This window comes from Labrus bergylta, chromosome 16, assembly GCF_963930695.1.
Source record: "Labrus bergylta chromosome 16, fLabBer1.1, whole genome shotgun sequence".
Taxonomy (NCBI): Eukaryota; Metazoa; Chordata; class Actinopteri; order Labriformes; family Labridae; genus Labrus; species Labrus bergylta.
The window spans coordinates 6694071-6712368 of record NC_089210.1 but is presented as its reverse complement, the minus strand read 5'-3'; the positions used below and the strand labels follow the sequence as shown (position 1 = coordinate 6712368).

At 40.2% G+C, this 18298-nt stretch overlaps 1 protein-coding gene across 8 annotated transcripts; it reads right to left on the bottom strand.

Moving 5' to 3' along the window:
- Positions 1-11133: 11133 nt before the first annotated feature.
- Positions 11134-17963, bottom strand: atf7ip2 (activating transcription factor 7 interacting protein 2). 8 transcript variants are annotated; one of them, XM_065965029.1, is made up of 16 exons: positions 17894-17963; positions 17313-17388; positions 17078-17198; positions 16523-16635; positions 16103-16330; positions 15321-15393; positions 14871-15002; positions 14447-14515; positions 14160-14197; positions 14024-14064; positions 13880-13935; positions 13328-13373; positions 13017-13099; positions 12723-12848; positions 12443-12630; positions 11134-11663 (listed from the first exon to the last, which is right to left on the bottom strand). In XM_065965029.1, exons 4-16 carry the CDS (start codon positions 16609-16611, stop codon positions 11453-11455), a joined length of 1380 nt encoding a protein of 459 aa, XP_065821101.1. In that variant the 5' UTR covers positions 16612-16635; positions 17078-17198; positions 17313-17388; positions 17894-17963; the 3' UTR covers positions 11134-11452. The 8 variants fall into 8 exon arrangements, with proteins under 8 accessions (XP_065821101.1, XP_020512406.1, XP_065821104.1 ...); XM_020656750.3 differs by having other exon boundaries at positions 16523-17198; XM_065965032.1 differs by lacking the exon at positions 16103-16330.
- Positions 17964-18298: the final 335 nt, after the last annotated feature.

The window sequence follows — 18298 nt, the reverse complement described above, 5'->3', positions numbered from 1 at the left end:
GGAAAGCCAATTAGATTGTGCAAAATGCCAAAGTGTGGCAGCGTGTCGATATTGTATGTGCAGGTCAAAAGTGTCATGGGACATGTAATTGGGGATTTACTCGAGTCACTTGTACTGAAAACGCCGTGTAATTTGAGCGCAGCACGTCACTCCCAATTACTCGCCCCAATTACTCGCCCACACGCACGTACATTCCCCACCTTTGTACCTCATCTGTCTCTAAAGTTTATGCATTGTTTGTGATAAAGTGATAAACACAACAATAAGACATACAAACACAATATGTGTCCCTTTAAAAAAAACAAACACTGCAGGTCAAGGGAGTACACGCTGACAGTCTCTATTTTGAACCAGACGTTCAAAGAGGTGAAGGGGCTATTTTAAGTCGTATTAGAGCATCCCTTTTTTTCTCAGGACAGAGCACTTGGATGTGAAGACTGGAGAGGAAGTAATAATGGAAGAGAGCATGAAGAAGAATATATGAGAGAGAGAGATAAGAGAGAGAGAGAGAGAGAGAAATAAAAAAAGAGAGAGAGAGCTGAGGATCGCAAAGGAGAAACCTTTAAGAGAGAGACATAACAGCAACTTAAAAAACAACAACCATAAAAGATTGATGTGCGACTAATTCAGTTGCCAGCAGATCCTCCGGCTATCAAACCCCTCTGAAACTATGTTTGACTGCACAATAAAACACACGCGCACGCACACACACACACACACACACACACACACACACACACACACACACACACACACACACAATACACACAAACAAGGAATAAAATGAGACCCAAGACATTTTTCTCTTTCTACTTTAGTAAGAGAATAAGACTTTTTGATCATAAAAAAAGAGATTACTGACCAATAAATCAATTTCTCATAGCATAGAGATGATTATTCTGTCCCCTCTTTACGATGGTGTGTATGGATCATTATTGGTTTATATATTTAGTGCAGAGAGGGAGAGAGCTAGTCAGTGGGCGAGCTACATTGACTCCTAACGAAACTTAAAGGGCCCATATTATGCTTTTTCTGGTTTTATATGCCCTTTAGTGTGTTTTCCAAGTGTCCTGTGCATGTTTAGGCACATCTACAGTTGCAAGAAAAAGTATGTGAACCCTTTGGAATTTCTTAGTTTTCTGATTAAATTGGTCATAAAATGTGTTCTGATTTGAAGTCTCAACAATAGACAAACACAGTCTGCTCAAACTAATACCACACAAACAATTATATGTTTTCATGTTTTTGTTGAACACAACATGTAAACAGTCACAGTGCAGGGTGGAAAAAGTATGTGAACCCCTAGGCTAATGACTTCTCCAAGAGCTAATTGGAGTCAGGACTCAGCCAACCTGGAGTCCAATCAATGAGATGAGATTGGAGGTGTTGGTTGAAGCTGCCCTGCCCTATAAAAAACACACTTCAGCTTTGAGTTTGCTACTCTCAAGAAGTGTTGCCTGATGTGAACCATGCCTCGCACAAAAGAGCTCTCAGAAGACCTACAATTAAGAATTGTTGACTTGCATGAAGCTGGAAAGGGTTACAAAAGAATCTCTAAAAGCCTCGATGTTCATCAGTCCACGGTAAGACAAACTGTCTATAAATGGAGAAAGTTCAGCACTGTTGCAACTCTCCCTAGAAGTGGCCGTCTTGTAAAGGTGACTGCAAGAGCACAGCGCAGAATGCTCAGTGAGGTAAAGAAGAATCCTAGAGTGTCAGCTAAAGACTTATACAAATCTCTGGCACATGCCAACATCTCTGTTGACGAATCTACGATACGTAAAACACTAAACAAGAATGGAGTTCATGGTGAGGACACCACGGAGAAAGCCACTGCTGTCTAAAAAACACATTGCTGCATGTTTGAAGTTTGCAAAAGAGCACCTGGATGTTCCACAGCACGACTGGCAAAACATCCTGTGGACAGATGAAACCAATATTGAGTTGTTTGGAAGGAACACACAAACACTATGTGTGGAGAAAGAAAGGCACAGCACACCAACATCAAAACCTCATCCCAACTGTGAAGTATGGTGGAGGGGGCATCGTGGTTTGGGGCTGCTTTGCTGCATCAGGGCCTGGACAGAATGCTATCATCGACGGAAAAATGAATTCCCAAGTTTATCAAGACATTTTGCAGGAAAACTTAAGGCCATCTGTCCACCAACTGAAGCTCAACAGAAGATGGGTGATGCAACAGGACAACGACCCAAAGCACAGAAGTAAATCAACAACAGAATGGCTTGAACAGAAGAAAATACGCCTTCTGGAATGGCCCAGTCAGAGAACTTACCTCAACCTGATAGAGATACTGTGGCATGACCTCAAGAGAGCGATTCACACCAGACATCCCGAGAATATTGCTGAACTGAAAAAGTTTTGTAAAGAGTAATGGTCCAAAATTCCTCCTGACCATTGTGCAGGTCTGATCTGCATTTACAGGAAACGTTTGGTTGAGGTTATTGCTGCCAAAGGAGGGTCAACCAGTTATTAAATCCAAGGGTTCACATACTTTTTCCACCCTGCACTGTGACTGTTTACATGTTGTGTTCAGCAAAAACATGAAAACATATAATTGTTTGTGTGGTATTAGTTTAAGCAGATTTTGTTTGTCTATTGTTGAGACTTAGATGAAGATCAGAACACATTTTATGGCCAATTTATGCAGAAAACTAGGAAATTCCAATGGGTTCACATACTTTCTCTTGCAACTGTATGTGCAAAAATTCAAAGTCCGCGGAAACGCAGCTTCTCCTACGTCCTCCTGTTAGCTGTAGCATTAGCTGCATGTAACGCTCGGTTCTAGCCCCCCTCGATAAAAATGTGTCAGTGCGGCGTCATTGTCAGTGTGAGATCATTGATCTAAGTCCATTGGCTCGTTGCGGCAAGCCCTGCAGCTCATGTCGAAATTTCTGAGAAGCGTGCTGAGCAACTGACCAATAACGACAGAGCGGATCAGCAGACCAATCAGAGCAGACTTGGCCCACGTGGGGTCTAACAGTGTGGGCTCAACAGAGCGTAGCTGACGGACTCAGAGCGTAGAGGGAGCAAGGAGGAGCAGTTCATGAAAACAGACACTTTTTTCGAACTTTAGCTATTGTGAACATACAAAAGTAGGAACATAGATTAAATATACGAACCCCAAAACGGGCAGAACATGGGCTCTTTAAACAGACTGCGCAGCGTCTCAAGCATCAGTCACTGGGGATGAGATCAATGAAGGAAAGATTGTAATCCCTGAGAAGTGGTCTGACTTTTACCTGATAAGAGTCGAGTCCATGTCCCTCACTTGTTTCCCCCTCTGTCCCAGAAACAGAGCCCTCTGTTATCGCCCTCTGTTAGCTTAGCATAAGAACCACAAATGGGCAAACAGACCCATAACCAGTTATTACCCTGGGCCAGAAAGCTAGGCTAGTTTTTCTACCGCTAAAACTAGCTACTATAGCTTCGGGGGTTTTTTCCTGGCACAAAAAGGTATAGCTTTTATTCTTTGTCCCAATGAAAATGTTTTTTTTACCACCGTACTTTAAAGGAAAACAACCATTTTTTTTTTTTACTTCTTGTTCTTGTCTTGGTTCAAACTGTACCATCACAGCAAATATTGGTAAGGAATTGGAGTCTGCAGCTTTGCCTCACTAAGCTTTTCCCTAATACTATACTTATCGTTTATTTGTTAACGTTTACATATATTTTAGGCCTTTTTAAAGAGCATATGTTTTAATTAGGTTCATAAATGCTACTGTGATTCTAGCCCAAGGCAAGCAAATCACCATTTAATGACAGAAAATAAACATCAAGAAGCTTAATAGCAACACCTGTGTTGTCTGATTTGCTGTATTTTTAAATGAGCGATCAAAGGAAAACCTGAAGGGAGAAAGTCGTCTACACACTCCTGCTGATATAAATTTGGGACGAGTCTAATTTATCCAATCGGCTCCTTTCACTGTGTGCACTGAACGCCATTGGTATATATATACTATGGAAATATTGTGGTAAATAAGGCTTTTTTTTAAGTAACATGATAAATGAATGTAACATTAGTTTGATACTTAAACTAAATGCACCTCGGAGTTTGGAAGTAAGATAGTAAACCAGTTAGCCTGGGATGCTATTGTATTCATCATGTATGATAGCATATCATAGGATAGGCACTATGTTAGAGAGCAGACGAAAACACAGATCTGTTTCTAGCCCTATGCGTATACAGGCATGTGCATGTGGAAAAGTCTGAAGCTTTACAGACCTGCTGTTCCCTTCGAAGGTTTCACATCCTCAGGGGACATAATGCAGTCCCAAGGTAATCTTTTTTGTGCAACTTGTTCTGAAGCTGCTTAAACTGTTGATATACCCTGACCTCTGCAACATACGGTCAATATGAATATGAATGAATAATATGCATAAATGAGCTCAAACAGAAGGTGACTCAAGTGTGAAGGATTCGGCTCTGTCTTTTCTAAAAGGATTCTCAACAACCTTTATGGCCTCTGCCTTTTTCTACAAAGTGTTTTTTTGTGCGTGTCCATCTGCCTTCATTCTTTCCAAGGTCTCTGTGTTCTTAAGACATTTTTCTGATAGTTTCCACATTAAATATGTCAATGTTTTTGAGACTTGACTTCAAATCAGCTTGATTCTTTAAAATCAACAGAAGGCTACAGAGCTCATCATTTTACAGACGTATCAGTGATATTTCATGGGGGAATGCAGTCGGGGGTTGTAAGTGTACATGCTTGTTTATGATTAAAGCCTTAAATGTTCAATGTACAGTCGCAAAGTGTGACACACCAATATTAGGAAACCAATATTCCTGCGCCACTGGTCGGCCATGTGTGTTATTTCCTGTTGAGCACCCCCCTCTAGTGTTGCACCTTTAGACTGCAGTGAATTGATTCAAAGTCTGCAGTGTAGCAGAGCTGTATGGAACTGACATATGATGATGACATGTGCTGGTTTGAAATAGCTAGTCTGAAATGACTGCATTGCTTGGTAAAACTGCAAAACTTTTTTGGGCAAGAAAAAACAAAACAATTTGGGATTTAGAGGCGAGTATGTTTCAAATACAACCTTAAATGTATAATTTTAGAAAGGAATTCATTCACAGATTGTTTTACTATGAGATGATTAAAGCATAATGTAATTGAATTAAATGGTCACTTCATTGAATTAATAGACCAATAAGGTATATAAAGAGCTAGAGGGTGCAGCTTTAAAGGCACAGCATGTAAATTACACTGTCAGGGGGCTCTCAGTCAAACCAATAATAAAAGATGATGTTGAGGCTCACGAGGGAATCATGGGAGAGATTATGTCTGCTATTTTCAAGTATGTAATTTAGATATTTTACAGAAAACATTTGAATGAAATTCAATATATTGTACCTCTAAGGCTTAGCTTAGCAGCGGTAAACTTAACTTAGCTAAAGGGGGAAGCAGTAAGACTTTCTAACACTATAAAACTTTGAGTCTTAGTGATGCTTTTCTCTTCTTCCATCTTTGCAGAAACATCTTTCTTGAGTCTGCACTGCTGATCGGGCTTATCTTATGACACTGACAACAGAAAGACTGCAAACTAATGGGCAGATTTTGTTACCTCCACACACCCTTGGCTTTAAATCTCCAGTATAACTGTTAGCAAAGGAAGCAAAAAAAAAAAAAAGAAGAGATATATGTCAAATGTCTCCAACTATTCCCTTGTGCCACTTTGTGTGCGCACTTGCAGTATATTTGGATTGGTGTGTCTGACAAAGGGTATATATTTAGGGGGCAAAAATGTGTGGTCATCTCTGTGTACATGTACATTCATCTGTGAAATGTGAGTGTGTGTCAGTGCACCCCAGGGTGATTTACACTAACAAGACACCCACTCTGCTGACAACTGAAAAGACCCAGGGAGAAACATAAGATGACAAAACCAACAGCAGAGGGGACAATCCCCATGTGTGACACAGAGCAGACAGAAAGCTCCAAAAACTGTTTTTAATGCTCTCACACCACGATTTAAAGCTCCCACTTACATAAATACACAGAAGCACATTTTACCCAACGAAGCTAAGCAGCAACACATACAGGACTGGACACCTTAACTTGCACTTGAGCCCTGTGTTGTCTCTTAAAGATGTGAAAAGGGAAGAAAGAACTGATGATTTGCAAATACCAATAAGATTAAACAAATAGCCTACAAATTAAGTACGTTTCGATGCCGTTATGGAGTAACAAATAGAGATATAAATGAAAGCTTAGCTTAATTTAGCGATGTGGAGCTGTATCTTTAATTGCAGGTGCTCAGTCATTTCCATTTAGCAAACAAGAGCTCATATTATTACTGCAACATTTCGAGATTCTGAGTTACCACAGAAATTATCTACGCGTTTACAAAGTCCTAAGGCTTAAATTTAAGTTTTCAATAAAATTTCCGTCGCGTTGAATCAACCAATAGAAACAACACAAAACAACTCCGGGGTAGCTAGCTGCGGGTGATAGCTGCGGGTGCTAGCTGCGGGTTGTAGCTAACATTTGCAAAGCGACATGACAGAATTAGCTTATTTAATTCCCCAAAAAATTAACTTACAGGAATGAAGCAGCTCATTCAGATAGTCCTCTTCTTCACCATCCTTATCGTCCTCCTTTTTTGGCAGCACAATGTCTCCATGTAGGCAAAAAGCATCCCCATTGCTTGAATAAGCATTCTGCGACCACCATGTAGCCTAGCACTTTCCCCCCCTTTCTTATCAAGGTCCACAATGGTTTTCACGAACTTACTGTTTGTACTGGTTAAATTACAAATATAAAGAAACTCGAGACTAGAACCTACTCGAGTAATTGTTGTTAATTTCACACACACAACCAATCGCAGCCGCAGTTATCTGGACTACAATTCACTTAGCAGACGCTTTTATCCAAAGCGACGTACATCAGAGAGTAAGTACAACACAAGCAAGGATCAAGAAAAAAGGGAACAATGTCAGTAAGAGCAAACGATCAGCTTTGAGTCTGATTGGACACACAGGTGTTGACAGGAAGTGACCAGAGGCAAAGCACAACATTGACAGCAGTTCTTGAGAGCTCTAATCAGTATAGAAACCATCTTATAAGTCGTCTTTATCAAACAAAAACAATCGTCACAAACATCATCATCATCATCATCAATGATGTGGAGACCATCATCATTAAGTTAGTAGGTATTCATCAAAGAGCTGGGTCTTCAGCTTTTTCTGAAAGATGCAGAGGGACTCTGCAGATCAAATGGAGTTTGGAAGTTCATTCCACCACCGGGGGGCGACAGAGGAGAAGAGTCTAGTCAGCGTCTTAGGACCCTGTTGTGAAGGTTGGATCAGACGCCTTTCATTGGCAGAGCGTAGTAGGCGGGAGGGAGTGTAGACCTGGATGAGAGAGTTAAAGTAAGGAGGAGCAGTTTTTGTCGCTGTTTTCTAAGCGAGCAGCAGAGTTTTAAATTTGATGCGGGACCTACCAATCAAATTGCAGGAGGACAAGCAACAAAGTTCAACAGTGTTTTACACTTGAACGTCCACCATGATTAATAAAATAGTGATGGGAAATCCGGCTCAATTTTGTGAGCAGGCTCATTTGGCTCAGCTCAGTAATAAGTTATATTGAATAGTGCTACCCATTGAGATGGAAAGATGTTCTACCATGCTGATCTGTGCAGTAGCCCACAGGAGTATTTTTTGACAGCGGCCATTCATTCATCTATCAATATATTCTTCCTCTAAATTTGTTAACAAAGGTTTTATTACAGTGTATCAAAACATCTTTCCAATTTTCTTACAGTGTAGATACAGAGTCATGGGACTATCATTTGATGGAGCACTCTGGTCTTGGGTATGTCTTGGTCTCGGTTAATGTGGTCTTGACTACAACTCTAGTATTGATGTTACACTTGTTAGTCCTAATAAAACAGTTTTCATTATTGTTGTTTAACCAATTCATAAGCAGCAGTATACCACAGTGATACATTCTCCAAGTTTATCCAATATCTATTGAAAGGTATTTTAAGGCACTGAGCCTTGTGGACATGCTGAATTCAGCCAAATCCCAGTCAAAATTCAAATAAGTATACTCTTTCATCGTCTCAATAGATTAGTGAAACCAGCATACCTAATGCCGCTTCACACTGAAGGTACTGAGAAAACAGGTGAAAATAAATTGTCACACATCCACTTCAAGTGAAATGGATGAAGTGAATCTTGCTAAATGATTTCAGATTGATTACAGAATTGTGTCTTTTACATCAGGTGTTTTTGAGTTTCTTCAGATTGCATCATGAAACTGTCTGTGTTGTAGCCTAAAGATGGACTCCTTGATCTGCCAGGTGATTAAAGCTTCTGTCCACCTCACTGAGGCGGAGGAGCTCAGAGCCTGAGGTCGGGGCAGCTCATCTATCGCCTGTCATTTAACAGAAGGACAGCCGACAGAAATCAAACAACTAACATTTGAACTGTGTGGTGGATGCCCCCATTAGCAGCAATTTTCACTTGTTTCATGACACATGAGCCGTTTGATTAGTCATTGGTCAGGCTTTTTTATTTTTTTGAGAAGAAGCAAAGCAGTCTTACCTTTAAAAGATTATGCTAGCATCACAATTTGTTTTCCTTGTTATAAAAACAACCTGAAGAGATTAATACAACTAGAAAGTCAACCTGTTATTGTAAGTGAGCATCATGATACTTAATAAATGAACCTTCCCAGCATTAATAAAAAATAAAAATCCTGCTGGACACAGACAATCCATCTTTAGAAGTGGCATGTTTAATGAGACTCTAGTCCTAACATGCAATTATGCCATCCTCACTGGAGGATTTACAAGACAAAAATCCATTACAGGTAAACGCAATAATGTGGAGCTGGTGTAAAAGACTGTGTCCTGATTTTTCAAACGATAAAGTAGGAGTGAATAAGAGACCATTCTATGCTTTAGAAATAGAAAGCACACTTGTGTAGGCCTTTAGCCCAATAAAGAACTCAGTTCCCCACAATTCTTTTAGGGTTAAAATGCACCAGAGTGCTCTTAATACCAAAATATTGTTGTTTTTCTTGTTTTAAAAATAGATTTCTGCTCACAAGCATCACACATAACATGCTGAGAATGTCAACATGCTAGGAATAGGACTACAAAGTGATTTAACACACATGTATTTATTGTGTCGTTCACAGAGATGTATCCTTGTGATGCATTTGTATTGTTCAGTCAATGGCTAGGCCAATGTGCTAAGTTAATTATTATCATTAAGTTTATACAGAACTGTTGTTTTGTATCCAAAAAGAACCTTAAAACGATGACACATGCTCTTAATTTCTAAACATGCCATGACTGTATCCATCTTTGTATTTGGAAGAAGATATACTTCATTAATCCTGAGAGGGGAAACTCATTTTTTTACACTCTGTTTTTGAACATGCTACACACACATACACAAACAGGATCCTATGGATTATGCACTAACGGAGAGATGTTAGAGTGAGGGGGCTGCCCACAGTGAGCTCTGCTGAGATGGTGGGGTGCCTTGCTCAACAGTACCTTGGCAGTGCTCAGGAAGTGAACTGGCATCTCTCCAGCTACCAGACCAATTTCCAGACTTTATCTGCATCAGGACCTGATCTGGCGGCTCTCCAGTTCACAACCCAGCTCCCTACAGACTGAGATACTGCCGCCCATTCCATTGTGTCCAGTCTCCTACTAAAGGGCAAGTTCAAATCAAGTTTTGTGTTTACAAAAAAAGAGATACTGACGAAGAATAGAAGCATGGCGAATGATAACAGGTCGCCTGCTTTGCATTAAACCCGTAATTACCTCAGAGTTCATTTCAAGAGTTAGTGGTCCAAAGTTAAACGCAAAAGCTCCCAAAACTGGGTAAGAAATGGAACCCTTTTCCATCAAACCTTTGAGAAAGCAATAATATTCCTTCCACTTAATCCATTTTACAAGAGGAAAGGGACCGAAGAAGCAGGTCACCATTCTGCAGACACTTCACTTTAAAACTTTAAAGAACACATTTGCTCCCTAATCACATCTCCGCTCCACCTCTGCTTTTTTTCTTCTTCTTCTTCTTCTTCCTATCTTGCTTCTCTGCACCATCTTCTCATAAGCTCTCTCTCCTCCGCTGTCAGCTTTAATTAGGCCACAGTGTGTGCCCGTGGTGTGTGTGTGTGTGTGTGTGTGTGTGTGTCAGTGGGAATGTGGGTGTGTGTTTTTAAGTGGTCTTAGGAGGCCAATCACTCTGCTGTGTGTCTCTGCTGTGTCCTGCCGGTCGAGGGGAGACACACACATACGCAGAGACTATTGCTGATGCACAAGAGCCAGCGTTCAATGCGGGTCTAATGACTCCCTCTACAGTTGTTCTCCCACTCCTTCATACACAGCTTGATGTCAAAACGGGCCTGACTAAGAGTGCAAACACAAACGCAGACCGTCTTTGAAACCAATAAGTCTAAATGGGCTCAAACTTTGTCTTATACTGTATTGATGTGTTGAAGCCTGCAGCAGAGAAAATAACCACAGTCATATGTTCATGTGCCTCCTAACTTGGGAACATTAAAGCACAGCATATAACAACTACAAGCTCATAATCTGGTGGTGGGAGGGTTTGGTGTCTTGCTCTCATGGGTACCTCGGCATTGCTTAAGAAGTGAACTGGCATCTCTCCAGCTACCAGACCAATTTCCAGATTTGGTCCATACCAGAACTTGGAACAGGAATCTGTCTAATTCCCAACCCAAGTCCCTGCAGACTGAGCTACTGCCGCCCCATTATTTGATTATTCCAATGCGGGCCTCATTGACTAGCTCTGTTTGTAAAGTGTGCGGAGAACGTTTAATTATTGTTTGGCACGTCATAAATAAAAATGGATTCATTTATTTGTTTGATTATATGAAAGCGTGAAAAAACAAGCAACCTTTAAAAATGTTGAGATGATGTAACAAATGACATTTTTACTTCACTTATGATACAATTACAGACAAATGAGGAAAGATGGAAAGAAATGTAAACAACTTTGATTTTCTTCTCATCAGGAAAATCAATATTTGGTGTTTTACAGTGATACAACTGTGTGTGTGTGTGTGTGTGTATGTGTGTGTGTGTGTGTGTGTGTGTATAATCTTTTCAGGTAGGACAAAGAAACACGAATATGAACACTTTTAATGATAACTGAATCACTGACAGACAAATCAACAGAGAACGAAACTGTAACAGGCTGGTCATAGCATTGACCAGCCTGTGATTTACATTTGGTCCCATACATTCAGTTTTATTGTTACTTCAACAAACAGCCCCCCCCCCCCCCCCACACACAAAATGTTTTTACTGACCTTGAGTTAGGAAATAGTTCTTCAATATTTGAATAAACGTAGTAATGAGGTAGTATGAACATGTACGAGAGGTAATAGCACCTGAAAAGTACTTCTCTATATCCCCCCCCCACCCCCTTTCCTCCAGTCACTTACTCAGGTACGGCGGCAGTCACCACTTCACTGTACGGTCCGTACCTGCTGAACTTGTCCTTGCCTACCACAGCCACACACAGCTTGTGTCCGGGCTTGTACTTGCTGATGAGCACACACATAGGCAGACGGTCTGCTTTCACTTCCCCGAGGATGTTCCATTCACCGAAGCTGCCGCTGCCCTTCCCTTTTTCCATGGTGATGTAGATTCTGCAGCGAGGAGAGAATGCGGAGTAAGTGACAAGGGACTCGCTTGCTGAACTTTGCCGCCACCTGGTGGTGATTTCTACATGAGCAGTGCAGGGGACAGCGTTTCTCTCCTAGGTGTGAGACTGGCTGCTCGTCTCAGAATCAGAGAAGCAGATGTTGTCGACATCTGGCACACTGCTGGTCTCAGATGGCAGCAGCTTAAGGGACTTTGAGAAGCAAAACCATTTCATTCAAGTAACTCTATTAGCTTAAAATCAATTTGTCTATGAATCAATCAGCACTTTTGATGATACATTTACCTTGATGGAAAAAGACTCTTAAATAAATAAAACATGCTCCCCTTTTGTGCAACACTGAATAATTTCTTGAATGTATTTCTACTGCAAATGTATCTCTGCTCACTGCTTCAATGTATATATTTAGCCCTAAATGCAAATACTTCCCAATGTATGTCTATTTTCAAATATCACTATTGTTATTACTTCTTCTCTTGTTATGTTACATGAATCAATAGAGGCACTGAGACTGCAGACAGTAAACTGAATAAACTAATAATCATATTTTTTTTCATTTCATTTTCTGAAAGCATTCCTTTCTTCTTATTTGCAGCAGTGGTGTTGGTATTACCTCATGACTCTTTTCTTTTTTTTTTTTTTTTAAATCGTGTGGTGGGAAGAAGTATGAGGCCGGAGATTATCTTCATTTTGTGCGATCAAAGCGTCAAATTATGCAAAAAAAAAAAAAAAAACCCTTGATATGTCAGACGTGCAGCTTCTCACTTGTAACTTTGCATGGGCGGCGCGCACGGGTCTTCCGGCTGCACGTTCCACAGCACAGAGAGGCCGGGAGGTTTCCTGATGAGCGCCAGACGTACTTTTACTTGCTGGGGGATGTTGAATGAGGCCGCTTCCATGTTCAGGACGGAGGGGAAAGTGGTGGCAGGAAGAGGGGGATACCGGAGGTTGTCCTTGAGTTTATACAAAGAAAAGAGGCGGCAGGTTTAATGTTAAGAAGAAAACAATCACATGGATTTGTGATTATGGGTTTTATGACTGTTACCTGTTCTGAGACTGCGTGCGTGGAACTTTTTGAATTGCCTGCAGAGAGGCATTCCAGTTTCACCGTCTCGGCTTTCTGATCCTCAAACTGAAAGGTCTCCTCGAAATGGTCCACATCTTCGTCTTTCTTTATGCACCGTAAAAACAGAGACGTAGGATTTATAGAGAAGAAAAAAATACACAAAATGTAAAAAAAATAATAATAATAAAAAAAAAATAAAAAAAAAGGCATCGCAGAATTCAAACTTTTTTATGTACTTGAGTAGCTTGTTGTGTTTTTTTGTTTGCGTCCTACCTTACACAGAAAGGAGCTAAAAGGAGTGTGAACTGTAGGAGGAAGCTCGTCTTCTCTTAAATCTGCCATGGCAGCCATCAAAGCTTAACACGGATTATCCACAATGATGAGTAAGAGAGTAAAAAAAAAAAAAGGAAAGAAGTAGAGTGTTGGTTATTTATTAATGCTGTGACTGACTCTTGTTATTTAATTTGGGTCATTATAACAGCTTAGTGTGTCATTTTTTGCTCACTGAACGCTGAAATGTCACCAGCAGCTTCATTTAACACAGTTCACCGTTTGAGCCATTCGTACATTTAAATCCATCTTACCTTCCTTCTCTGAATGGATCTCCTCCAGGGCCCTTTGTGCCTTTACCTGCACAGAGAGGACTAAGGTTGGCAAAATGTTCTGTACCTGGATACTTTTCGTTACCACGTGTTTAAAAAAAACCGACACAATCTCAGATTTATTTTTTTAAATGATTGAGAGTTTCAAAAAGTACAGAAGCTTTAAAAAAAAAAAAAGTCATATTTTAACATTATGATGCAGCGATGCAGAGAGAGCAGATGTGGTCCATCCAAATTCACAGGTTGGTTCAACAAGATTATGCGTGATAATAGAGATGGAGTACTTGAAACTAGCCCCCCCCCCATACTGCACTGATATGGGATTTTTTTGGATTTATACAGGAAGAGAAAAAAATCTGATACCGATAAATTGGCCAATATCTTTCTTTGCATTTATCCCTCAATCCAGTTATCAAACATGTGTGGAAAAGATATATAATGAAGACAACATTACTGGAAACTAACTGTTGTAGTCCCTACAGCACACTTTAGTGCTGAACAATGATTTGAAACATGACAAAGCTTAATGTGTACCTTAATTTCAAGGTGCTTTTGTCTCTTGGCCGTCTCACCGGAGCTTTTCCTGTGCACTGAAAAAGAAAAATGTATTTGTTTAGCAACCTTAAAAAATGCAAATATTCACTGATATGCATAAAAACATGCTTGCTGGGCTCTTACTTTGTGACACGGTTTCCATTTGCTCATCCGCAGAGTTCGACCTGTACAGTTGGATATCAAACCAAACAGTTAACTGCAAATTGATCTGAGACATAAGTTCACCTGATGTCTTAAAATGATTTTAAACTTCACATACCTGATGGTTCCCACATTTAAGAGGGATGAAAGTGCGCTCTGAAACACAAACATCCACTTGTTTAGATACTTTTTGTGAATTTGAGAGTGTATATAAACACTTTGGATTACACTGAACATGCATGTCAGTCTCAACACAATCCATGTGCTTTGTTTTCTTCTGTGTGTGTGTGTGTGTGTGTGTGTGTGTGTGTGTGTGTGTGTGTGTGTGTGTGTGTGTGTGTGTGTGTGTGTGTGTGTGTGTGTGTGTGTGTGTGTGTGTGTGTGTGTGTTTGTCTGCACTCAAACCTTTTCCTCCGTCGTCGACATGTGGGCAATAGCTGCTTCTGCCCTCGTGGTTAAGGTGTTAATTTTAGCCTGAGGAAGATAGCAACATGAGGCAAAGATTGGATTGGATTTTACAGTAATAATAAAAAAAATGAAAAAATGACGGTGGAAACTAGACGGCAGAAAAATGGATGCTTTAAAGATGAAAGAGCAGCTTTAAGACTTGAAGAGGAATGATGTCAAAAACAGCTTGATGTAATCAAGGTATCAAAGGATTAAAAAAAAATAAGGATTAAGAAAGAAGGAAATGAAAGGAAAGAACAAAGACAGCAGTGAACATTTGAAATGTAAATATACAGGAGATTGTTGTCAAGTTGTCACGTCCTTGCAGATTGAAGGATTTAAGGAGAACTAGAAAATTCAATCGGTGCGATTCCACACAGACCTCCAGTTTCTGGACGGAGCCTTCAAAGTCGATGCAACGCTCCAGCTCTAGCAGAGTCTCGATCCAACCCTGTAGTTTGCTTTCTTTCTTTGTTACTGCCCTGTGAACCTCCTGCTCGACTAGTGCCTGCAGCTGGACACACACACACACACACACACACACACACACACACACACACACACACACACACACACACACACACACACACACACACACACACACACACACACACACACACACACACACACACACACACACACACACACACACACACACACACACACACACACACACACACACACACACACACACACACACACACACACACACACACACACACACAAAGAAACACGCAGGCATACGTCAGATCTGTATTCAATTGCAGGTTTTAGGTTTAATTAACATTTACAAATCAAAGAAAAATGTACTGTCTCCTATATTCATTCTTACTTCCAACTGGGAGAATTTCATTTTCCCATTACTGGATCCAGAGGAGGCTGAACCGGAGGGCGTGCTCTCCATGCTTCAGAGACACACACACACACACACACACACACACACACACGTAATGTTAAGATTTTTATCAGAGCGCACTTGATATTATTTGTAACTCTGCGTTATCATGACAATCATATCTGGTAATATAACAACAAGGACAACACACGTCTTAGACTGGGCACAGGGAGAATAGCAACAACAAGAGAAGACACAACATAGTGTGCCAAAGAAAACCACTTCACATCAGGGAAAAAAAAGAAACCTGGCATGACGTGAAGTGCAAAGAGAGACTTTTTTTCATTAAGCATTTGCTCAAGCAACACAGAACAGACAGAAAAAAAAAAACTTTTTGGGGAGCAGCAGTCAAAAAGAACAAGACACTTGCTCAGGTTCAGCAACAAACATAAGGAGGAAAGGATTGATCACACCTTGCCAGACCAAACAGAGGTTTAACCACTGTAGGAACGACTAAACGCAAGCAGGTTGAATTAGACATCACAGCTCACACAAGCTGCACACACATGTTTGCTATTAGAGTTGTTCTCCTGCAGATACCAGTTTGGAGATCTGCATGCAGCCTGTAATGCTGTTTGGGGAACCTGAACACCCAAAAACAGGAGGATGTTTCCCAATAGGAGCACAAACACACACACACAGCTTAATGCAGAGGAGATAATAGCCAAACTGTAGGACGCTTTTTTTGTGGCGCTGTACAACAAACAAGATCAACTCACGCATCCAGAAGACATGCAGCCACTTCTTGGTTAGATTTCAATCCCTTTGCTTTTTTCAGAGCAATCCACCTTTCAAATGCCGATCCAACCTCGACCCGAGCTCTGACCCTTGACATGCTTGTTGGCTTCAAACTCTTGCGTTTAATGGATTTGGTGGAAGGCTTTGCTTTTTTCTGAGCTGGACTTCTGTTGCCATTGCAATCAGTCAGATTCATTTTTTTACTGAATCTTCAGCGTGATTGTGGAAAATCAAGGGAGGGACAGTTGAACATTAAAAAAAAAGAGTAAAAAGTCACTGTTCATTTTGTTATACTCCATGATCAGACTACGAGTAGCTGCATTTGCGATACCAAACTGTTACACCATGTTGCTTAAATGACAACGTCAGGGCAATCACAAGGTTTCCAGACATATACTTACTTGTAAGGCGGACTTCTACTTTGGAGATGTATGCGTACAAACTCTGATCTCGGGGCTGCAGACGGCCTAGGAGTGAGGTCGCACCCCATGTACGGAGGCTGTGGTCCTCCAAGCTATCAGAAAAAAATAGAGACAATTTCTGATAAATGTTATTCCAAAGCCAGAAGGGGACAATCATGAAACATTTTTTCTAATTCACTGTTTACGGCAGGGGTCCCCAAACTACGTCCCCTCCCCATATTTGGCCCGGCCCTCAGAACAATTCAGAATGCATTTTAAAAATCAAAATTGTAATATATATATATTTTTGTTTTTGTCAGGCCTATAAAAGTTTAGCATTTTAAATAAAATGTTCTTAGCTGTGAACTTTTATCATTATTAACTCACATGTTAGGGAAGAGAATTTGATTCAGAATTCAGGGTATTTAACCAACAGTGGACTAATGATTTTTTTTTTTTTGTTAAATGCAAAGAAAAGGCTGTTTGTCTCATCTGTCAAGAGCTTAAAAAAATGGATTTAATCTCCTGGGATAAAATCCATCTCCACGATAATACCAGCACATGTTATCTTCTCAAAGACCAACTCTCTTCCCTCAGAGATCAAAAAGTTTGGGGACCCCTGGTTTATGGTCAGGTCAACGTTGAATATATCCAATTGGTGTTCACATTGAAGAAACTACAACACAAGAATAACACTTTAAAATCTTCCTCCACATAGCAGTCAGTGTGTAACAGTAAATGCAAAGACCAAGGTGTGTGAGTGGATGTGCATTAGTTAGTATTCTCCCACCTCTGCTGCTCAGTGGTTTCCTCTTTCACAGGCTGTGCTCTTAACAGAGTCCTTTACTTCTTTGCAATGTTGCACACTGTTGAACCAACAAACACACAACATGTAAAATCAGGATTAGGTGTGATTTTAAAACTTCAGGAAAAAAAACACAGGACTCTAATCACCTTCATTAGTAAACCAACAGGCAACACTACAGACACAGTGACCACACAAACAGCACATCTGCAGCTTTTCTCGCTCCTTACTCGGGTCGTAATTTTGCAATTTATGTCTTTATAGTGGCATCATAAATAGTGGAATAATAATAATTACGAGCACCAGTTGCTAAATGTGCTGCTTGTCCATAAACCACGCCAATACTGAAGGACTAAAGGGTGAGTTAGTCCAAACTTTACCCGGTGTTTTTAGCCGAATCCCACATAACGTTAGCGCACGGTAATGTAGCTTCCCCACACACTACCTTCTTAAGAAGTTAAAAACAATACAAATATAATGTATGACTGTGGTGCCCCAAATAAACACACGGCCCTGTTTAGCCGCGTAGAGCAATTTTAGTTCATATTTTATTTAAAGTAACCTACCGTTACTTGTGAACGATGCCTTACTTGATGTTTAGCATTTAGCAATGAACTGCTCGCAATTACTTCCGGCTCTCTTCAGATTTCAGAATAAAATGTATTAGGGACATTATTTTATGTACACTGACTTTGGAAACAACTATTTGTTGTTTTTTTTTCACATAAAACATCTGACTCATAATAACAACTCATGTGAAGAAAAAAAAATCAGCATTTTTCTGATGTATGAAGACAGATCCACTTTTTGAAGACATTGCCGAATGTCAGAATAAAAGCATCATCTGATTTAACAGCTTGTGAATAAGGGATTGTTTGACAAAATCTTTTTCACAAGATGTTGATTTGCTTTTTTCTTTAATATCGTCATTACTTTTATTTTTGTGTAGCTGTGTATTATACAAATATTTA

Bases quoted from the DNA above. Each gene is read 5' to 3' on its own strand.
- atf7ip2 (XM_020656750.3), bottom strand. From the start codon at position 16,611: ATGGGGTGCGACCTCACTCCTAGGCCGTCTGCAGCCCCGAGATCAGAG. The intron at 13,374-13,879 runs GTACACATTAAG...CTCTCTGTGCAG, and splicing joins AAAAGCACCTTGAAATTAAG to GTAAAGGCACAAAGGGCCCT. The intron at 13,100-13,327 runs GTAAGATGGATT...ATCCGTGTTAAG, and splicing joins GATCCATTCAGAGAAGGAAG to CTTTGATGGCTGCCATGGCA.